Here is a 24969-nt window from a genome sequence, read left to right as displayed (position 1 = left end):
CTCTGTGAATTTCCAACAGCTTATAAATATGAACAAGATTTAAATTTAGAATGTGACAATTTTCAGACAAATACAATTAATATTAAGTAAATCTCAATAACTCTTCAGCCAAATAATAGTTAGAAATCATTATTTGTTTTATAAGAACTTAATTCAAATTTGCTTTTCAACAGATATTATTTTCACTATAATGAAGACAAGTGTTGCTAATATTTCATAACCAATTTGCTTAATCACTTAGAGCAATGGAAAACATTCCACTCAATTACATTAAATTAATTTTCAAATATTAATTCTGTGAAGGTAATATATATATATATATATATATATATATATATATATATATATATAATATTTGTTGTGAAGCATGATGCAGTTTGAAGACAATGGAGATACTTTTAATTTTGTGACGTCGTTTTATTTCATTATGAAGAAGCAAGCATATGTACAAGCGATGCGCACACAGAGCGACACAGAAAGGAATGAGGAAAAAGCTCTTGGACATTTTATCCTTGGTCTTATATAACCTATGATTTTGATAGGGAAAATATTTCTTTACAGTGCTAATGTATTATGAGATTTCGATAGGGATTTTCATTACACGGGTGGACAAGGTAGGGGAAACACAGGGAGATTTTAAAAAAGAATTTGCTTGATCAGCGGTATGTTATCTCTTCACGCGTAGTGTGGGAAAGTTAGATTTTAGCTGATTCAACAATTTAACAAAGCTTCTCTTGAATTAATTAAGTAGAGATAGTGGAATTGTATCACGAAATAAGAGAATATTTTAGAATGAAGTTACTATGGGCTAAATTAAGATAAAATCTTGAAAATTAATTAAATTGAAATTAGAGTTAAAATATCATTACATATATATATATATTTACAAAATCAAGAATAACATTTGTAATTGGATATATATAAGGAACACTGCCATATGAAGCATATGAAAATATTTTAAACAGCAATAAATATTTTTAATCACTTATAAAAAAATCTTTCCTTTTGCAAAATAATCAAATAATTAACTGTAAAGTGCTATATAAGCAATACTTTGAATGGCTAGGAGAATACTGCAGCTAATCGAACTTCACAAGAGTGAAAGAAAACCAACAACTGAACAACTGGGCATGAGACGTTCTGATTAAGACATAATCATCAAATAATTCTTTATAAAAGCTTTGATTTATGATACATGAAATATTAAAACTTCTTTTAATTAATACAAAATAAATATTTCATTCTATATATTTAAAAAAAAATTTGTATTCAAATTTGCCAAGTTTACTGTTTAAAAATTAAAATTAACCCAGCTAACACTATTCACTGAAAATGTAATTTTTTTTTTTTTAATAAAATTTTCAGACATATACAAGCATAAATTTTCAGATATATGCATAGGCATATTTAAATCCATAAAAACTGAATTGTAAAATTTCATATTGCTTACCAAGTAAAATATCTTCTAAAGCTCCATTGTATACTTCATCTTGTTTAAGCAAACGAGTTTCTTTCACTTGCTTAGTTTTGCTTTTCAATTCATTAATCACAGCTTCCTACAGAAAAAGAACATAGTTTTAGATTTCCCAAAATAAAAAGAAAGTAAAACAGTTATGAATTATAACCTACTACAAAAATAATTTAAGCTAGAAATAATTTATAATACTTCAAAAGCACTAATAAAAATACTACTTTGCATGAAATTTTGCAGGTATTCATGTGTTCAGAAGTATATGCAAGAAGGTAGTATTTGAACTAAAAGCACAAAATATAGGGTCTACCATTCAAAGTTTCAAACTGACAATTACACATGAAAATATTGATAACTATGAATTAAGCATAAACACACAAATACACTACAAAATAAAAATAAACTCTCACTGAAAAATGTTAAAATAAGTGAAAAAGAAGTACAAAAGAAAATTTTAAAATATAACATAAATAACAATAATAAACTGATGATGATGTGATTAGCACTAAATTACACACTTCAGCCTAACATCAGATCATATCATCGCAATGACAATAAATTCACCAAAAGACATTTTTAACAGAGAAAAAATATAATAAATGTATGAATTTATTTAATAAATTTAAGTTTTAAGGAAACTTTTTGCTTAATATACAATTATATATTAACAGTAAAAAAAATTTAAATAAATTTTTCAACCAGTGATTTTTAAATGCTATATTTCATAATCAGAACAAACACAATTTAATCAGAAGAGACGCCTAATGATGCATTCTCAATTCTCTTTCAGTAGTACCAATTTTCTTATATAACATAAATGATGTACCTTATTTTGTACCAGTGTACCAATCTTATGTACCAATTTTCAGCCATTTACAAAAAAAATTACTTGAAAATTCTTCCACTAAGGTAGTTTGCACTGCTTCGTAATATTACAAAAAAAATTTCATTAAAACTTTTCATTCTACAGTAAGTAGCTGTATTACAAAATGCAATGCATTCTAAAGTTAAAAAAACAACCAGAATGATGATTTAAAAATTAATATTTAAAAGAGAATTTTCTATGTTGTTACCAAGCATTATAAAGCCGCGTAATCTTTAAAGGGAGAAAAATAAAAATTTACAAAAATGACACAGCTATTTATAAATGGTTTCTAACATGCAAATTGAGCCATTGACGATATTTAGCATGATTGTCAAATGACTGCTAATAAAAACCATGGCTTGTAACCTTTTCTAAGAATTTTTCCCAAGTTAAATTATGTTAAAAGATACAAATCATAACTACAAATGATACAAACAGATGTGTCATTCAATGTGTTAACATACTTGATTGTTTTTTCTTGAATTTAAACTATTCTTTTTTGATACACTTTCTGCAGCATTCTTTTCACTCTCCCTTGCTGCTGCTTCCTGTTGCCTTCTTCTTGCTTCATTGTCAAGTTCAGCTTGCTGCAAGAAAGAATTATTTTTAAGAATTAAATTTTTGTAAAGATCAAAACATTATTTTTAAAGTTCTCAAAAAATAAGAAGAAAAAAATAAAAAGCACGAAAACATAAAATTTTACCTTATATGCTTTTGTGAAGCGAACAAAAAGCGAGAAAAAGGTGTTAGCAGCAATAGATCGAGTGCTGTCACCAAAATATTCCACACAATCGGAATAAGCATCCTATGGAAGACAAATCTTATAATTATTCATGTTATAATACCACTAAAAAATGAATACATTTTGATAACACGTTTTTCCACAAGCATAAAAAAATTGTCAGCTAACATTTAAAGAAATGTAGTTTAAACAAATAAAAACATTTAATTTCTTAGTTTACTTTTGGTGCAAAGACGTTTTTACAAATGAACTGAAAAAAGAAATTACTGAAAAAAGATATATTACAAAAGAAACTCAAATAACTATTAAAGATATTCTTATTTATATAAGGACAACTGCTTATACTAGAAAATATAACATATATAAGCAATAAAAAAATCCAAAACTTGAAATATTTAATATATTATAGCTATCATATTATTTAATAAATTTTTCCTAATGAAGACTAAATAAGCATAAAAGAAAAGGAAAAACTGCTCTGCACTAACACCAATATATAGAGCTATTATAACTGCCTTTACAAAAAGAGATAGAAAATGTAATTAACAATATTAACGTCCAGCAGATGTGTTAATATAACAAATTCATTTGAAATAGCATAATTACATTAAAAAACATTTTTATGAAATCTCTATGAACAATTCAATGATTAAAAAAATAATAAATGTAAAAAATTAAATATTCAGTTATATTGTAATGAAATTAAAATTAATTACCTGAGCAGTTTTTGCTTCATTCTTCATTTTTCGAAGTTTTTCTTCTGAGTTACCTATGAAGTCTTTAAGAACTGCTGCATCACGTGCATCCCGTCTCAACTGCAATTCTTTTTTGCAGAGGTCCATACCTTTTTCCAGTTCATGGACATCAGTCAGAATATTTTCCATAGATACTAGATAATATTAAAGAAAATTCAATTGAAACAAACAAAAAGACGATAAGACCAGAAAATAAAAATTCATAAACTAAAAATAAATCAGGCATTTCAGTCAATGTCTAGTGAAAGAAAAAACAGATTTCTTTCTTTTAAGTCAGTATATCCTGAAATAAGTAATTAAATTCCAACATGAAATATTTAAATTAAAGAAGTATTTATAAGAAATATGAAATATCTATAAATACTATATGTCAAATTTATATGAAAATAAGGGTCAAATAGCCCAGGAACTAAAATTTATGCAAATCACACTGAAAAATTTTTTTTATAAGATTTAAAACAATTTTGATGTATAGATCATACACAAAATTTCATCCAACTAGACCATTCTTTTTTTTTTTTTTTTTTTTATCAACTACTGCATTACTTGACAGACTATCCAATTTTTCAATTTTTATCATTGCAATCATTAAAAGTAAATATGATTCATATGCATATATTAAAGAGGCCAATTTACAAGAACTTTAGACGGAGCCATTGAAAAATGCTCAATTTTGTTTTCAAGAAGTTTCTGGTTAAAAATTATAATACCTGATGCTGCTTTTTCTATAAACCTTAATTCACTGTCAAAGTTTGAGATTTCTGGAAACTTCTGCTTTACTGTCTCTGCTATGTAATGAAGAAGTGAAATCTTCCTATCAGCAGTTTTTGTATCAGCCAGCTAAACAATAAATAAGAGATAAAAATAATTATAAATGAAATTTCACTGAAGAATTAACTTTTTTCTGCATGCAATATAGACCAATTCATAATGCAATTCTGATATATATATTAAATATCTATGCTGAAAATTTTAATATTCATCTTTAACTAAATTCATAAATAATTTTAATCCATCTCTTAATATTCTTTAAAGGCACTATATATGGAAAAGGAATAAAAAAAATCATTTTTTCCGTTTAACTTGAAGAGTAATTTTTGAGTAATAATGAATAGACACTGATGCAAACAATAAGATTTCAAAGCAATAAGAATTATTTTCACCATCACATTATTTCCGAAGTACTTCTACCAAAATTTAATTTATTAAAGTCAACAATATGGATCAATTGCTAGATATTAGTACACAATGGGATAGTTTTCTACTTTATAAACAAAGAAATTGTGAAATGTTTATTTTCATAAAAAAACATCAATTTTGAACCTGTTTTGTCACATTTTCTAGATGGTACAAAAGCGAAATTTGGTAGGATATATAGAATACAAGAAAATGTTTCACAAACAAAATGTTTCTTTTTTCGTTAAAAGTAATCTTCTAAAAAGTTTCAAAGTATAACTATTCAGACAACAAATATAAATCAATGCAAAGCCATCTAAAAGTTATTTTTATACAAGATAAAAACTGAATGCTCTTGAATGATTTACTTTGACAAATAGTAAAATCAAAGCTTCTATCAAAATCAATTTTTTTTTCATTTGCCTTTTGGAAATGGAAAGTTATTCTAATTATATATAATCTAAAGAATTAGCATACCATATCTAAACTCTGGAGTTTGAAGCCATATGCAGGGCCACGCTTTGAGCTGTTCATGTAATTACCAAACGCTAAAATAACCTAAAAATGAAAAAAATATTTATATATCATATAAAAAGAGTACTCAATAATCAATTTTTAAATTTATTGATTTATAATGCATTTGAGAGTAAGTACTATCATGAGAAATAAAATTTATTTAAAAAGTGAAATTTATGCACACACACAAAAAATAACATGCTATTTTTGCTTTCTACAGAATCAACTTTTCCACATCACCTCTTATTTCTTTATTATTTTAATATCTGCAGCTTTAATTTTTAAAAAAGTTATGTACACCACAATGAAAAATATGAAAGCTTCAGAAAATCTGAAAATAGGTTAGATTAAATATAACTAAATATTTAACAAATCATGCAGCTTTATTTTATTAGTCATAAATTATATTAGTATTATAATTTGCCAAGCTTAGATCTAATTCTTATGCAGTAAGAAATGAATTTATATTAAATAATATATGAATTATTAATCGCATAAAATTGATTTTGATATCATATTATATATATATATATATGTAAACATTTTTAAACAGATAACTGTAATTTAATTACTTTTATAAATTATTAAAAGGATGTTAATATAAACATCAAGAATTTACATGCCAATTAAAAGCAGTGTACTTACAAGCAATCTGCAGGTGAATATAGCATTGCAAGTGAAAACAGAGAAGCGAAATTATAATTTAATACTTCAACATAAGTGTTATTTTTCATTACAAAGAACAATAAACAATGTATAGACAGAAATGCAAAAATTTTATGAAGAAAAATATAATTTTACTACAGAAAAATAAAAAAATTATCCATAAAGAATATTTATTTGATTTTTATTTTTAAAAACCACAGAATGGCTCATTCATAACTTCTAGAGATCAACATTGAAATATGACAGGAAATAAATGGATAATTCAAAGGTTCATTTAGCAAACTCTTTTTTGTATAATTCAACCAACATTATAATTCATATACAGATCAGAAAATTAATCTCTACCAATTTTCTTTCATATAATTCTGAAAATTTATGTTACGCCCTTGCAATTATAGCAGGGGGAGAATAAATAAAATAAAAAAAAAGCTTTTATTTACATTTTTAATAGTAAGGAATAAAAAACATGATTTAACCAACAGAAATAAAATTTAATTACAAATTCCACAATAATTTTGAGCAATTTTCAAAATTTGAAACAGTAAATTTTTCATAATAAATTTAGAAAGAATAATTATATTTTTATTTAATATCACATTTCTTAAACATTTTCCTTACTTCTTCACAGATCAAAAACATAGCATACCTCAAGAAGTTTCTTTACTTTCTTGGAATTTTTTATTGATCTAGATGCAGCAATAACAGCATGAATTTGCTGTAAAAAAAATCATTAAATTTTAGTTTAGACATAATGCTTTCATAAATAAAAATTTTTATTTACTAATTGAAAAAACAGTTTGGGACAATGTTCTATTTATTATGGAACCATTGCAAATAGAATTTAAGATTATGTTAAATTATTAAATAATTTAGAACAAAACAAGCTAAAAAATTATGACAATTTTTACTTATTTAAATCATTTTCACAACATATTTCTAAGCTACTATTAGCAAATGCAGCAACATAGCTGAAGAAAAACACAGCAAAAAAATTTTAAAGAACAAATTTTAAGTAAATTTTAAAAAAAACCTTAATTTGCATCAAAACTGTTTTTCTAAAAGACTGAATAACACATTCTATAAAAGCAAATTTTACAAAATAATTTTTTATAATATCATTCCCTGGCTTTAATAGCTTTCTATAATATGCATATTATCATCAAACTCCACTTAAAAAGTGTTATGAAGAAAAATAACTTATTTTCAAGCTGCGAATACAAAATCACCAATTATATATGAAAAACAAAAAATACATAAATATTTACCGGCGTTATAAGTTGGATGTTTTCCATAAAGCTTGCCATATAGCTCATGATATTTAATTTCTGGGACAATCTTTCCACCTTACATAACTATGAAATACAAATCAGAGAGCATACATTAATTGCAATATATAGCATGATACAACAATTTATATTTACACATTTAAAAGGTAAAAATAAAACAAAACTTTTTATGTATAGTAACTCAACATTATTATTTAGGAATGTTGGAATGATAGACATGCAAATTTAAACCTACCTTTAACTCATTTTTATAAAACAGAATTTTTTTACAACCATTTATCATTAATCTACAACAGGATAAATTAATATGAACCAGATTAAACATTTATAACAGAGCAGATTTAATTTCTTAATCCTTATGAATATAATTTTAAAAATATAATAAATCTAATATATATTGAAATTTTAAAGAATATATACACATGAATTATAAAAACACTATCTATAAAGTTATCTTCATGCACTTTCAAAATGATGAAAATTTTCAAATTTATTATTCAACACACAATTTATAATTCAAATTTTTAAAACCTGATACCAAAATTAAATAAAGAATCAAGAAATAACAAAAATTAATGAGCCAAATATTACAGAAAAAAAAATTTCAAAACTTATTATACTTGGAAGAGAAATTTGTCTTCATCTGTTAATGCATCTACTGGCTTTCGATTTCTCTCATACTCTTTGTAAGCTTTCATCTGAAAATATAAGTTTGTATATTGAACAAATCAATAAGAAATTATACACTGCAGCATAATAAAAATAACTCTTATTTCTTTATTGAAGTAATATTTAAATTATCTATAATTTTTTTTAATGTTAATTTTATATTTCACTTGTAGTTTCTTTTAAGCCATTGATATACATTAAATAAAAATCAATTGTACCAGCATTTGCAAATTACAAAAATTTATAATCAAATTTATGGTATTCAGAACAAATAAAAAAAAATGGTTTTTAGTGAAAAGTAGTCTTAATTTTTAAGCCTATGTTAATTAGAAGAAATGAACAAATGTTTTTTTAGGATAAATATGAAATTGGAAAATTTAGACATTACAGTTTTTTAATGAATGTAATTTTGATACCAACTAATAAATAATTGAATAGATGAATTAATATAAATACAAAATTTCACAATATACTCACTTCAGTTCAATCAAATAATATATTATACAAGGATTAAAAAAAAAAAAAAACATTTGAATGATTAAATTAAACAACTCAAAATGTACCTCAGCTTCTGTTGGCACCATTCTTAAAAGTATCTCTACAAACTCCTGGGATAAAGTTGTTAAATCCAAAGCATTAATAGCTCTTACAACAACATCACAAGGAAGTTCTACTTTACGTCTGGATATAGCCATATTTCTTAACCTATTATGTTCTAACAAGGTAACTTTCTCAGGAACCTTAAAGAAAAATTAAATAGAAACAAAATTACATAAAAATTTATGCACTTCATGCTTTAGAAAGACATAACTTACTTATTAAAAAATATGCAACTTACTTTAAACCTTTTGCTTCCATTAATTTCATCATTGCGATCTGAGAAAGCTCCCTGTATACCCAGTTTGAAGTGTTCTTCAAATTCTTCAAAATCAATAATCTGTAAAGATGGGAAAAAAAAATCAATTTTTGAAATAAGTTACAAACAATTTACTGAAAAATATCAAATTCAAAATAACTCTCTCTCTGAAAAGCTATCAAATCAACCATATGATCACATTTAAATTCACTTAAAAAATTTATCAATATACAATAAAAGTGTAATTTCTACTTCTGATAATGAATACTCAAAAACGATATCAATTGCATTACAGTGTTGCAAGTGAAGTTTTAGAGTGAAACTTGAAATACATTACCTTTATGAATTTAGATAATTTTTATTTGTGAAATTAGCTGGCAGGTTCATACTCATATCTGACACATCTCAAAATTCAGAACCCATTTTATTTTGCAACATTTATCCTGAGTTTTTAATTAAAAATATATACATTTGAAAAGATATCTATACACAAGTAGGAAAAGATTACAATGGGGAGAGCAAAATTCATTTTAAAGTTTAAAGGAAAAGCATTAGCAGAAGTTGATGAAACACATTAAAAATGGAATCAAATTTAATTGCACATTTGCAATAGCATACATTTATGAAAAACACTTCCTTTCAAATAATTGCAGAAATGCAACTTATAGAAGGAATTGGGAGGACTAACTAAAATTCTATATTGCATATAAGTATCTAAAAAATTATTTTCTCAATGGTTATGATAAAATAACTAATGACTTTAATCATTGTAATTGTAATTAATTATTTTAAAATTAAGAAATATAAAATGACTATTGGTAAATTCTGAAATGCTATGTAATTCAATATTTTTGCTAATGATCAATAAACTAAATAAATATGATCCAAATATAACAAAAACATGCATATTAAGATTCAAAGATATTTTTTAATTTTAACATACATATAGAAACAACAAAGTGCCTAAAAAGAGTAAATTGAGATGACGTAAAGAAGGGCATTTGTGCTTTATACTTACACTGTACAATTTATCTTCATCAAGTTCACTAAATATTGTCCCTTTTACTTGGTTAGGCTTGAGTGCTATCCAGTTAAGGGTTGGCAATTTATATTTGGTTTGGAATTTCCTTTTGATTGTCATGGCTGATGAAAACAAAAACGTGCATCAATAAAGAAATAATCAGCATAATAATAAATTCAAAGATTTAAAATGCTACAATTTTAATTAGATTTAGATAATACTTTGCATTGATCTTAAAAGGAAAATAATGATAGAAAAGATTTTATGAAAGCTGAAATGCAGTCTTTTGAAGCTACTAAGAATCTACAAATAATTGCATAATTCTTCTCCAGCAATTGAAAACTATTGTCACATTTATGTTTCTTTTAATTAAAAAATAATTTTAGAAAGAATTGTATAACCTAAGGACAGGCAAAAAGGAAATTTCTTAAATCAATATACATCCCTTCATTTTTTGAAATATTCCTCCATTTTATAATCTGAATAATTCAAATAATTCTCTACATTGCAAAAAAATTTACAAAAATTGTTTTTCTTTTATAAATCTATAAATTTATATTGTGAACTAATATATTTCTTGAAGAAATAACAAAATAAAAACTTTACTTTTAACAATCCAATTTTACGAGCTAAATTATTAACTAACAATATATTGGTCGAAGAAAGTTATTAAGAAGTAAATGAAGAATTTTTTTTACACAATATTAAAAAAATGATAGCTTTTTTTTTCTTCATTTGTTTAATATTTAATGTTATCAATAAACAACTTAGGAAAGAAAAGCACATTTATGTAAAAATGAATATTGATTGTCTTACCATCTTGTGGTGCCTGCATCATACCAGGCATTGGTGGTGGACCAGGAGGTGCTTTATTTAACATTTGGGGTGGAGGAGGAGGTGGAGGTACAGCACTCATTGGAGGTGGTGGTGGAGGTGGAGGAGGAGGGGGCGGCATAGCCTGTGACATAACAGGAGCTCGTCCATCCATTGTTGTAGTATTCATTGTGGCACCTACATTTCATCGGAACAACCATGTATAAATTTCAATATTATAACAAACAAATTAACAATTTGTTATTAAGATACTGAAAGATTAAATAACTGTATGACATTATTAAAAATGCAGAAAATTAAAGTATTAAAATATTTGATCTGCTTTACCTCTTGGAAGAGTATTCTGTAAAACTTCTAATTCTTGTATTTTTGATTCAAGCAGACTTTGCCTTTGACGTGACTCCTCTTCTTTTTGAGAAACAGCTCTTCGTAATGTATTTAATTCTTCATCAGTTTGCTTATGAATTTCCTAATATACAGAAAAAGTTAAACTTTATAATCAACTAATAGCATAAATGCTAAAACATAAAAAATAAGAGAAAGACAATTTAAGGAATAAAATTGTAATTACCTATATTCAAGTAACAATTCTAATTATTACTTTGATTAAAAAATGTATGTTCAAATTTAGAAAGAAACAAATAAGAAAATGCCAACTGATAATTTTGCTTCTTTCATTCTAAAGAATATTAACACATTTAACTTTCAATTTTGATTCTAAAATTTTAACAATAAAGAAGAAGAAGAAAAAGGTTAGTTTCTATTAATTATTCAATCAATATTAAGAGATTAAAAGCAGATTAAATTAGAATAGAGATCAGCTGTATGAAATATAGAAAATTAAAAAAAAAAACTTAAAATATTTCTTTACCAGAAGTTCATTTCGTTCCCTAATGACAGTTTCAAGATGAGTTTCAAGCTCCACTGTAAAACAATTATACGATTATATGAATTTTAGAAAAATGTTTTACAAATAAAAGAGTAATATTTCTTCTAAAAAGTTATTCTGTTTTCACAAAATAGTAAAATAGCTATGAAGAATTTGCTTAAAAATTAACAATATAGAGATCTCCACCCTTTCCACAAATTCTTTCAGCCCTAACTTCAAAAGATTAAGATAATTGTATGAAATTATGAAGAACTGATGCATATATAAATTTAGTAAAATGCACAGAAAAAGCTATGTGAAATTCAAATTTCCTGCTAATTTATTTAATTACATATTAATGTACTCAATGCGATCTATTTTGTACTAGGATCTGTCATTTTCAGCAAATCATAATGTTTAAATATCATCTAATTAAAAAAATTTGTAGTCTCCCCCCCCCAATACTTTAAAAGTAAATTATTTCAAGAATGTTCTTTATCAAAAATAAGTAGAATTTACGATCTAGTATTCCAATTATATATAATTAAGAAACATTACCTTTTAAATTTGCAATACATTTATTCACAAAGAAATACTTAAGATTTTTTTGTCAGAAAATTTATTCAACAATAGGAGTGTTTGTGGCCACTTATGTCATTATCAACTCACAAAATCTTGCATTCTTAACAAATTGTATTAAATTAAGACAATTTGTTTGTAAGACAAAGGAACAAAATAATTTAAAGCAAGGTTGATCATAATATGTATATTTATTCTAAAAATTAGAGATTCACATAAATATAGTGAATTCTTACAAACTATATCAAAAAATATTTCAAAGATCTTACCCAATCTTGCCATAAGCTCATTTTCCATTTCTTGGATCTGTTCATTTGCCTGTAAGAATAATTTATAAAGTATATTCTTTTGAACTCATTAAAGGTTCTTTAATATATTGCATGATATTCACAAACCATTTAATTGAATAATAGCTTAAAAAACTGTTATATAATAATATGTTATATATAATATGTTATATATAAAAGAACATTTTGAAAGAAAATATGAAACTGTATAAATTAAAAATACACAATGTTAAGTACAAAGTGAAATATTTACACGAGAGAGCTGTTCTTCCAATTCTGCTACTTGTTCTAATGCTGCACTCTTCGTTTCAGAATCTTCCATAAGAGCACCAACATCAAATACATTGTCTAAATATGCAGAAATTTGCACTTGTAGTTCTTCACTCTCAGTTTGTCGTAGCTTTTCTAAATAATCATCCAAACCAATTTGAGTAAATTCATATTGTAAATGGACTCTAAAATTCATATCTTCTACTGAATGGACGACAATGTTCACAAATTGCATACATGCAACCTATAGATGAAAAAAGTTTTTTTTTAAAATTATAACTGCACATGCCTTAATGAAATATATTACAAACTGAATAGAAATAGAGGAGCACAGAGAAACATATATATAAAAAAATATTTAAAATACTAATTGTTTTATAAAATTAAGAAACTCAATCTTCACAAAAACATGTAAACTTAATGCATCTAAAAGTATAAAATATTATGTACATATTTATAATAGCTGCTAGATATAGTTTAATAATTGTAATAAATTTATAAATAAGTTCAAATATAGAAGCAAAAAATTATACTCACCATAAAATCTATATTGAAAACTTCATAATTTATAAAATAGTCCATTAATGTTTGAAATCTTTTCTTTTCCCCACAAACTTCTTTAAAATTATCAAATGCATTCAAAATAATTTGATGTCCACCTTTCACTAGACAAATGGCAGCAAGAAGTTCAAGTACTAATGCTTTAGTTCTGGAAATAAAATATCAGAAATTTAAAAATGGTATAAAAATAAATCATAATTTTACATATAGAATCTGATCCAAATATCTAAAAAAGAAGAAGTTTTCATTTTGAAATTCTATACTTGTAAAGACTTGCCAGAAGAACCACACTGCAAAATTTAAATCTGAATACTTCCATATATTTCATATTTTCCTCACCAAAAAATTGTTACAATACGTTATTTGGATTATTAATAATTATTAAAGAATTGGCTTAATAAATATTACAGAAGCAAAATTTATAGCTTTATTTTGAAAATGCTGTATAAAAAATGCATATGCGAAACAATTATATGCATATCTATTTATAGTTGAGTATTTTAACAATACTCTACAAAGGAGAATTTTTTAAATTAATGATAATTGCGAAAATATATTTCATTTATGGAATAAGATATTAAGAAAGACCCACTTTGATGTAAATCCCCAAGAAAATTTGAAAAAACATGCATCATATCATACAAGCAAAAATCAATAGTAAGAAAACATGTATTATGTATTGTGCTGGTTCATTAAAGTGTATGGACCAGGCTAATCAAATTGTATCTTCCAAATTTCTACCTTTTCAAGATTTGTATTGTTTTGCAATAATTAATTGATAATGGCTCAAATTTCACAAGAAAATAAAAAGTAATTTTGCTTCTACTTAAAATAAATAATTTTTAAATGTGAATAATTTCATTCTTATTGAGGTGATAAAAGTATATGCTTAAAATTAAAATGCTACTTAATAAAATTAACTATGCATAACCAAATAACTAATAAATGCTTATTATAATGCATAATTAGTGCATTATAATGCTTAAAACAATCAGAGACCATTTATTTATCCTCCCTTCCCATTTTTAATTTTACCAACATTATTCAAAATGAAATTATTTTGAAAAAGAAAATTGATTACTTATGCTTTTTCCTAAAGCTTTTTGATGCAGCTTTCTTAGTAAAATGAGTATTCAATATAATTGCAATAACTGATAATTTGAACGTATGTCAAAAAGAGGGTTTTATTCATGATTTAATTACTTGGAAATCAAATAAAAATGTAGCAAAACAAGCAAACTGAGCATTTTTTGAGAAATAATTCAGATAGACATTGAGTAACAAATACATTTCAATAAATATTGTAAAAACATTCACACACTTACCGCAAACTTTTGTGATTCAGGCTTAGAGCAATACAATTGATAGCTTGAGTGTGCTCAATTACCATATTGAAGCCATACTATAAAAAAAAATTATCAAAATATTAAAAAAATCTAACAAGTAAAATTTTGCAATCATTTTTATATGGAAGTTCTTCTCTATATTTTAAGAATTTTAAATTTACATTTGATTCATTCATACTTGAGAGTTTTAAAGCTTCTTTAAAATTCTCAAACAATTCTTGACCAGGGTATGTCTTTAAAATACTTAATTCTAATACCTTATGGAAAGACTACTGATTTATTCACATCAATACCTACAATAAGATCCATTTGTTATTTTTCTGAAATGAGATTGAAGGTTTTGTCAAAGTATATTACAATTTTTTTTTTTTTAAAGATTTCATAGGAGATTGTTGAAAAAACGGTGCTAAACAGTAACAAATAACATATGACATTTTTGTATGACTCAAAGTACATTTTTTTTTGTGTGTGCTATTTTACTATCAGTATACATAGGTGAAAATATTTCCGATATGCATCAAAGGTCGAATGTGACGCAACAAGTTTTAATGTCCATAAAAGTTTAGCTTTAAATTATTGTTCTTGAACTTAAAAAGTTCGAAATCAGTTTATTTCCGGATGTTTGATGTTTTCAGATTTGGTAAAACATCTTCTGCATTCCTTTTAGACAAAGTATAATATCAATTATGGCATTTTTAAGCAGATACGCAATTTTTTATGTTTCCCTCTATTGGCATGATTAATATGTGCCTGTTTTCTCATATTACTTCAGTTATTAACCTTTAACAAAACGAGCAGTACAGCTAGTGCAGATTTTGCAGAACTACTTTAACCCATTAAGCGAAGTCAAGATTCCGATTTTTATCCGCCCAATCTGCATCAAACATGGATCTTGAGTAGTTCAATGTTTTAAAAAAATTCTCCAATCTACTCTGAATAAGTTCACAGTTTTTAAAATAATAAACATTCAATAAACTCATGTGTGAATGATTAAACACTACCGCGATGCTTCCACAGATAGAATGTTGGTATTCCTGCCAAAAAAGTTTATTATATTCTTTCGTAGTTATGGTAGTATCGCACATCCTCATTAGCTGCAAATCGGGAATCTCATGGAAAGAAAACAATTGTCGCTAAAATCAAAATTAGACTGATTTATACAGAAAAAAAAAAAAAAGGGACAGGGGTTAGTTTTTGCGATTACACAGTAGTTCCATTTTTGGCAACGATTTTTATTCTTGCAATGTTCAAAAATCAGCAATTTTTTCAGATTAAAAAAGAATTAAGGGACTTAAAATTCCCTGCATTTTCTCTGTTTTTTAGATGATTTTTTAAAATTCCCTATATTTTCCCGGTTCTCCTGGGGCTACTCTGACTAAACACATGGCAATAATGAGAGAACATTCAAAGATGGTTCAGAAGCCTATCTGCTTTCTCATAATACTTTAACAAATCATCATGGATTGAAGAAAATACAAAGAAAGCAGAAACGTGTATTAAAATCGATCCATAAAATTCAGAACTGCAAGAGGAATTATAAGATACATATAGAGTTAAAAACTGATAGGAATAAACTCAGTATTTCAATAGAATCCTTTATTCAAGTAACAATCTTTTAAAAGAAAATTAACAGAATTTCATAGACACTTCTAATGAATTCTCAAGTTTATCCCAACTTTTAAGTTGATGCTATTAAAATATTATAACAGCTACAGAGAAGAGGAGAGGGGGAAAAAAAGTTTCTAGCAAAACTTCATAAAAATAATCTTAATCGAAATGCATATTAAAAGTCCAAAGTCAACAAAATTATTTTTACCTTATTGTTCATTATGGCTCTTAAGCACATGATGCACACATGAATGTCATCTTTTGCTTCACCCATGTTTAATTTGGCTATGTGTTTTGTTGCTCTTCGCACTTTTAAGCTCTCAACATGAAGAAGAGGTCTATTTTTGCCACCTATTGCATTTCCATTTGATACTACTTCCCCTCCTTCTTCATGGTTAGCTTGGCTTACAATTTGTTCATGCCTAATACATATATATAATTAGTTAATTGACAGCAAGTGCAAATTTAGTTACAGATATATAAATAGAAAAAAAATGTTAAATGATATGTAATGAACATACCTAACTATTAGAAGACGAAATGATAAATAATTGACTAAAACATCAAGCCCCATATTTTCTTCATTGAGGAATTCTCTAACCCACCTATATTTTAAAAAAAAGAAAAAAGTAAATTAAATTTTGAAACTGCACTTCAAAAAAAAAATTTTTTTTGAAAATATTTTTATCTTTGAATACTTACTCAATGTTGTTAGTTCTCAAAGATATTTCTAAATCTCTTAAAACTTGTGTTGACGTAGCATCACCGAGAATTTTGCGCATCTAAAATCAAATTCGAAAGAATTATACAAAATTCATGCACCATCTATTAATATGTTCATTAAGGTTCATATAAAATGGTAATTCAATAAAACATTGTGCTATTGCTGTTAGTGTTGTTCAATATAGAGTCAACAGTACAACATATTTTTTAAAAAATAAATACTTACACGGGCTCTTCTAGAAGCTTTTGGGTCAAGATATGTCTTAAGTTTTCGCAGATAAAATGCAGGAGATGCTTTAGCCATGACTTTTTCCTAAAATCAAAATAAAGAAGTTAGCTAAAAATAAAATGCTCAATTTAATATAGTAGTACATTTTATACTAAATATATTTGCTAACTAAACATTCAATTTAAACATTTACTTGCAGTAAATAGATAATGGCACATGAAGCAAATTTCAGCTTCTAGTATTCATATAAATTTAGAAGAATAACTAAAAGCCTCAAATACTTAAAATTAGCTATAATCATGTATCTAATATTGACAAGTTAAAAAATTCAGTACAATTCTTTATTGAAATAGCTGAACTAAAATAGAAATTATATAATTTTAATTACATATATATTCCTATTAGTTATACATATTAAATGCATAGTATTTCAAATATGTAGATAAAAAATAAACATCAATAGATATATTTTTGAAAATGATATTTTCAGACAACTTTCCTTAGAAACAAACCAAATTTTTGCTTTTATTTACTAGATGGTTTGTATGATATTTCAATAATGGGATTAAACTTGTTAAATCACAATGAAATTACAGTTCATTCAATAATGTTATTCACACATTTTAAGAAACAACATATTTTCATCAATTACATTAAATACTTAACCCAAAAAAATGAATTCCACTTATGAATAAAAAGTAATTGAACACTTATTTGAGATTGATAACATTATAAAAACTTTTGAAATCTGATGCTTTCAGATTTAGATTGAGTTTCAAACTTACCATACTACGCGATTAAATTCTTCCAGCAAAAATCTCCACTTTCCAATAGCTCAAATGTTATTTCAATTATGCTTTCAATCAAATTAAAAAGAGTTGCATAATTTGGCAAGCAATTATGATATTGTAAATATATATGCTTTGCACCGATTCATAAAATTCATGCTATTGCATGATAATTAATGAAAGAAAGTTTTAGTGGTAGACTTTTAAGAAGATTTTAAAATTACTTTTATTGTACATTTTGAATTTTATCAGCATAATATTCACATTTTTGAAAATTCATTTCAACTAAATGCTTTCATAATGAAAGAGCAAAATTCTTTTTGAACCTCAAAAATTTAAATATTAGAATAAAGAATGTATTTATTGGCACAATTACCAATTTATATTATATATATATATACACACATATACATTCATGTGTGTGTGTGTGTGTTTGATTACAAAATGTGTAGATTACCAAGAGGATAGGTTATTCTTAACTTAAGCATAGAGGCTAGAGATGCCAATGCTATGTGAAAAGAATACAAGTGATGAAAGGGCAATATGTAATGAATAAAATGCATTTTATAAATAACAAATGCATTACAGTAGGCAGTAGAATTTGCATTCCTTAACTATAAAACATTCTTGATGCTGTTTACGATTGCAATTATGAACTTTGGAAAGATCTGAAATACAAGTGGATAAAATCAGCTACAGAGATGCATGCAACAATATCCTAAAATCTGCCCATAGGAGTTTTGTTCACCAAAATTTTCAGCATACTCAGGAAAAACAATTAAGGGGTTAGGATCAGTTTGATGACAGTATTGGCAAATGCATGGGATCATTATGATGATTTACAGTTATAAAATTAGTTTAGATTTGATGAATGTCGTAACTAAAATGCTCAGGAATTCATCATAATGGAATCATATTTCATGGCACAGCAACTGTTGTTCATCCAAAAGTACTTGCAAATTTTCAATAAATGTTTAGTAATTACACAAGTTAAATGCAGATAACAAAATATTTTTCTTTTTGCAACAAAAGAATAAACATTTGCCACAAGTTAGTGATCTTATAATGGCACCCACTCATGCTAACATTTTTAACCTTATTTAATTGCTCACTAAAAGAATTACATAGCAATTGGAATCAATTTATGTCTTTCAAAACTTTGTACACAATATCGTGAACTACCATGTAATGCGATATAAATAATAAAAGTTGGTATACACAACTGGGTTTTGCATGATTCAGCAAACAAAGTTTGTTACAAATGTTTTAGGTCGTTAATGATACTATGATTAAAAAAATTACAGTACCTGATCACATATCATGTCCCATTTCTTTTCATCATCATATTGCCTCAGTAGTTTCACTTTGTCAGGTGGTAAATCCATTGACGCCTGAAAACAAAAATTCAATACATAAGTAATCGTTTAAATGTAACAGCAAATTTAATCTGTAAGACAAAAAAGTAAGTTTTTATTTTTTATTGTTTACAGATCAATTTAAAAAGGGAGATTTGTTCTAATGTCAAAGCATGAAAATTCCAATATTATTTTATAAAAAGATGTGAAAATATTGTTATATGTGTCTTTAATTTCTTCCCTTCATCAAGTATATGACATCACATTAAGTACTGATTATATTAAGCACAACATTTTTTAGATAAAATAAATAAATTTAAAATAATAATTCCCAGTAAAAAAATTAAAATATTATAGTTTTTATATTACAATTATAGATGATTAGAATAATAGCTCTTAAAACTCCCTTTTCTTTCTTTACAGAAATTTTACATTAAAAATTATCACTTGAAAGCAAGAAGCCATTCTAATAGATTCAATATAATTTAAAACAATAATTAAAAAAAATGGATAAAGTTACTGAATATAAAATGTCAAAGTGATTGTGTAAAAATCTTATGAAGTTGTAGATGATAAGATATTATAGAATACACGCTTGTAACGCAAAATGAACTATCCTAAATGCCAGATAATATCAGAACTGAAATGGGAGAATTTGGAAGAAGAACGCTATGAAGCATTATCTTACCCGCTTGTGCTGATAAAAGATTTACATATACGCAAGCCATAGTTCATTGAGGCCACACAATGTTTCCGATACCTTATAGAAATAGGGAAAAGATTATAAATGAATTAATTTTCGATTGAGATTGTGCTCCAGCGAAGAATTTCAGTCGACGAATCACGAATATCATTTTTATTTCTGTGACAATTGTCTGTTGACGTGTACAACACGCTGCTGGGGATTTTGTAACAAAAGCATTTCGGCGTGAGTGGCAAGTCTTTGCAGCGTAAGCGATTCAAATTGAAATTGGCAGTATCATTCAGCATGGTCCAACATAAATTTTGATAATACTTAATCTGGTTAGGAAGTTTAGTACCATACTGTGTATTTCCATTTGATAATCGTAAAAAGTCATCATAAAGCAAAATCTATAAGCGACTGGTATTCACAGTGTTCTTAAAAGTTATCCACCAATTGATACCAAAAAGTAATGAATAATTATAATTTTCTTATTTCCTGCTGGAAAATTGCATCTTAATATAGCTGAACTCATTTAGTTAAAAAAGATTTGCGATTATAACTAAGTTATTGTTGCTTTTATAAACTTTAAAGAAAATGCCAAATTATACCAATTCATCCCCACCCACCTCTCGATGAGGCAAAGTCGTTTCCGGGCATTATCAATTTTATTTATTTTTGTTACTGCCCACCTTTCTATAGATGCAGCATTCTTAATACACTATCCTTTAGAGAAAGCTGAATCGTCAAGCGCAGCGGGAGGTGGGGGGGGGGGGGGGAGGAAGACAAAATATGCGGGTATATCATTTTGATAATGATTTGCAGGTAAGAGATCTACAATCTTCCTTTCATTTAAAATTCAGAAATATTGCTTCACAAAGGGAATCACAAAAAGAATCAAAGTAACTTTTAATTTTTCAACAGATTATTCCTCATAACCATAAGGTTTTTGGACCTTAAATGCAGTTAATTTAAACGAATACAAATTTAAGCACATACTACTTGAATTTGATTAACATTCAATATCATAAAATTGGTAATGTAATAATAATTTTAAAATGTTAAATGCGATTTCAAATATCTTTGATTTCCAAAACATCTATGACAGAAAAACTCGATTATCAAGTTATAAAGCTAACAAACCCATAAAGAAATATTCTGATTTCGTGAACTTTAAAAAAAAAATCAAATGTAAAGTTTTATTTTATTATGTTATTATAAAGATAAAATAAAACAGGAAATCCAATTTGTCATTTTAAAGAATTTTTCTTCAGTAGCTAAAAAAATTGTACACCTTCTCTTTGACGTGCGAGCACAAAGATAACTGAGCACTTATTTGCCATTTTATATACTTTAATTGAATTACTAACAATTTGATTTTTATAACAACTTTAAAACAAAATAAAAATTCAATGCAAATAATGCTGCAGAATATAAAGTCGACTAGTGACCGTATAACCAAAACGGTTACTAGGAACTCGGTAGTAAGTCAAGGAAGCTTTAGGGCATAGATTAAAAAAAAAGTAAATAATTATAATGCTGTAAAACTTATATTAAAAAATATGTTGCATATAATTTTCAGCAACTTAATTCACTAAAATGAAGAACATTTCATTAAAACAGTCTAGTAAATTAGTAAATGTAAATATAATGTAAACAGTGCAGTAAATATTTATTTTCTTTTTGTTAAGAATGCAGAATGGGGGGGGGATGGATAAGACCACATTAATAAAGTTGCACATGACTAGTTTGGGGCTTGACACTAACAGGAAAATGGTAAGCAAATTTTCAAAAACTAAATGGCATTCTTTTCTTCACATTAGCCTGGTTACAGCAATGAGTAATTTTCTAAACTTACATAGGTGCACAAACATAGAATTGGAAAACAATAAACACCAAGCATTTCAAAAAAAAAAAAAAAAAAACTGATGATCGTGCTGATAAAAATGTTTAAAAGAATGAAGTGAGTAGACTAAAAAAAAGTGAAAAAAAAAAAAAAAAAAAAAACCATGGACTGTCAACATTTAAGAAGACAAGGAAACTTCAGGAAAAGAGACAAGGAAGAAACGAAGGGGGGGGGGGATGGAGGGTTAAGAAACACTAACAAGATAAAAGAGGAAGAGAAAAATATACAAACAAATCCAGCTATCAGATTATGTGAAGACGACACTTGACCGACTAAAAGAACGATCTTGCAACACAAGTGATCAAAAGAAGAGTCTCGCAACTCGAGATGTTCTTTTAACATTCTTAATTTAAAGCGTAGGAGATAATCTTTTTTAAAGAACGATCTTGATTTTTGTATCACTTAGCTCATCTTTCTTTCTTCTTAAATTACGAAACTGTCCTCCTTTTATTTTCTGCACAGGCAAAAAATTATTCTCCGTTTATTGTTAAACACTTATTCTTTCTAAAGCAGTGATAAATTACGATATGCATAATACGAACAAGTCAAGTTGTATTTCACAGTTATGCAATTTATTTTATCGCGTAAGTTTAAGAATAACAAAAGGAATGAAAATATATTTTCTAAACGGCTTCAGTTTTTTGACAGACTAATTCTACAAGATACTAGAAAAAAATTAATACATTCTGCGAAACAGGAAATAAAATTCTTTATATCTACAATTTAAAAATCTGAGAAAGTAATTTAATTTCATAAAATGTAAATATTGTAGGGACTGCCTAAATCGGAGAGAGGGGGCATATTGTTTTAAAATGATATCTCAGTACATAAACTAACTACGCATATCAATGTATTTGAAGTATATGTTGTATACAGACGATACATTGACAGATGGGATTTTTTTTTCTGTAACACAGAGATAATCCTTAAAAATAAGAACTCATTAATTTGTTTTTCCTTCTCTTTCGGCTTGATCACTTTAAGAAGTATATTGATGATATTTAAAAATTAATGAATTAAAATGAATGGGAGGCATAATTCATACAATAATTCTTGGATAATTTAATTAATAATCTTTTATTTAAAGAATTTTAGAAATATATCTTTTCCATACATATTTCAAAATTCTTTGACACAGCTCGATATTTCTTTGGAAAAAGTATCGAGCAAAGAAGAAAATATTTGAAACGCGAGGAAATGCATATATTTTCAAAAAAGAGGATAAAACGGGACATACTTATTCTCATAGTTCAATTATATTAAGATAGCTCACTAAAAACTGTGATTTCTTATAACTGCTTGGTGATAACAAGAGGATGCGGGCAACTCTAGGTTTACAACGAAAAGGTAATGGTGACGCCCATCCAAAACTCATTAAATATTTAATATATGTGCGATCGATTTAAAACGAATTTATTCGATATCGCAATACAATTTTCATTCTGAATTTATAAACATTCTTTTCTATAAATGATTTTACATTCAGTTTTGATCACAATATTTCCGTGTTTGATTTATCCAGAAAGCAAAAAAAAAAATAGTTCTTTTCCATAACTTCTATTTGTATCGAAATACAAATTTGAATTCAAACATCGAGTAAAAATAATTGTCTTATGCGAACATCAGCATTACTAAAAAAAGTAATTCTAAAACAATCAAGAGCTATACTTTTAAATGTAAATTTTATCTACTTCCATGTTTTTTTGTTTGTTTTAATGGAGAAGTATGAACAATTTAAATGAAATTGGTTTATGCATGTCAGCAGCATAAACCAATACCATTATAACTCCTAGAATATGAACTTGGGTTTTTTTCTAATGTCTCTACCTTTCGTCGATAATAGTCAAAGTTCCAAAAAAGCGCGATAGGAGTCTTAACTAAACAAATTTATGCACAACTATACACCAGTAATCTTTCAAAAAAAAAAAAAAAAAAAAAAAGAGTAGAAGAAAAGTCAAAGAATGTCCGATTCATATTTCTGCGATTCTACAACTTTAATATTCGTAATCTTATTTCATTTCACCTTTAATGAAAATAAGGTTTATTAAGTTGGACGGGGGATATCTTTTTTTGAACTAATAAAAACGCATCCTTTTCGGCTTCTACATCCATTACAGATTCTTTTGAAAGAACGAATGACCCAGATGACAAACTTCTTGCATGCATTAAAAATATACTCTTGCTTATGCGGGTCACAACTTATGAATAATGACAAGATTTTATTTTCAGCAAACAATGCGCTTCAGACACTATTAATCATTTTTTTAACCACACATTTTTAATATTTTTTTTTTAAATTTATTCAGAAGCACAAAATTTTAGAAGTTTCCTCTCGTTTAACTTTTATGCTGACCATGATCTTCCGCGAAGACATAACGAATAGAGCAAAGATAATTAACTATTCCAAGAATTTGAATATTTAATACCCAAGCACAAAAATGCTATTCTTTAAAGAAAAAATAATATTGGTTACTCCTTTTCTCTGAATATTACGATTTCTGTTATAATTATATATTTAATGAGTTGTATATATATTTTAAATTTCAACCAATGAAAACAGAAGGAGCGCAAGCCTGCAATCTAACTGAATTTTCAAATTACCAAGCAGAATTCAAATCGCATATTTGGCACCGAAACAACTAATATGGTTATTCATCATCCGCTAAACCGAACAGACCAAAATTAAGGATCTTAACGCAATATCTGAAAACTATTCTGAACTATAAGACACGCATTGCAAATACTTGATAAAAAAAATTATGAATGGATGAGAGCGTGCAAAGGAAATTGTTTTTATACTGTAACTATCTACACGCCACCCTCCCCCCTCTTTTCTTTTTCATCAAAACGGTGGCGTGTAGGTAGTCAATGTATTATATTCTTTTATGCAGCAAGATGCGACCCTTATAT

The 24969-nt window shown here is 26.3% G+C and overlaps 1 protein-coding gene across 1 annotated transcript in view; it reads right to left on the bottom strand.

Moving 5' to 3' along the window:
* Positions 1-24969, bottom strand: part of LOC129968411 (formin-like protein) — a 70679-nt gene that overhangs the window by 2802 nt on the left and 42908 nt on the right. Inside the window, exons 2-25 of the mRNA XM_056082270.1 lie at positions 19424-19507; positions 17326-17412; positions 17079-17158; positions 16898-16981; positions 16585-16798; positions 14748-14824; positions 13399-13570; positions 12845-13105; positions 12574-12622; positions 11729-11781; positions 11185-11326; positions 10840-11034; positions 10021-10145; positions 8985-9083; positions 8710-8886; positions 8098-8175; positions 7457-7543; positions 6838-6906; positions 5487-5567; positions 4544-4673; positions 3795-3967; positions 3040-3141; positions 2801-2923; positions 1451-1556 (exon numbers count right to left, since the gene is read on the bottom strand). Coding sequence (XP_055938245.1) covers positions 1451-1556; positions 2801-2923; positions 3040-3141; positions 3795-3967; positions 4544-4673; positions 5487-5567; positions 6838-6906; positions 7457-7543; positions 8098-8175; positions 8710-8886; positions 8985-9083; positions 10021-10145; positions 10840-11034; positions 11185-11326; positions 11729-11781; positions 12574-12622; positions 12845-13105; positions 13399-13570; positions 14748-14824; positions 16585-16798; positions 16898-16981; positions 17079-17158; positions 17326-17412; positions 19424-19507 — 2848 coding nt within the window. The remainder of the gene's footprint in view (positions 1-1450; positions 1557-2800; positions 2924-3039; positions 3142-3794; positions 3968-4543; positions 4674-5486; positions 5568-6837; positions 6907-7456; positions 7544-8097; positions 8176-8709; positions 8887-8984; positions 9084-10020; positions 10146-10839; positions 11035-11184; positions 11327-11728; positions 11782-12573; positions 12623-12844; positions 13106-13398; positions 13571-14747; positions 14825-16584; positions 16799-16897; positions 16982-17078; positions 17159-17325; positions 17413-19423; positions 19508-24969) is intronic.

The sequence above is a fragment of the Argiope bruennichi genome, chromosome 1, assembly GCF_947563725.1.
Source record: "Argiope bruennichi chromosome 1, qqArgBrue1.1, whole genome shotgun sequence".
Taxonomy (NCBI): Eukaryota; Metazoa; Arthropoda; class Arachnida; order Araneae; family Araneidae; genus Argiope; species Argiope bruennichi.
The sequence above is the reverse complement of the archived record's forward strand: the minus strand, read 5'-3'. Positions and strand labels throughout refer to the sequence as shown.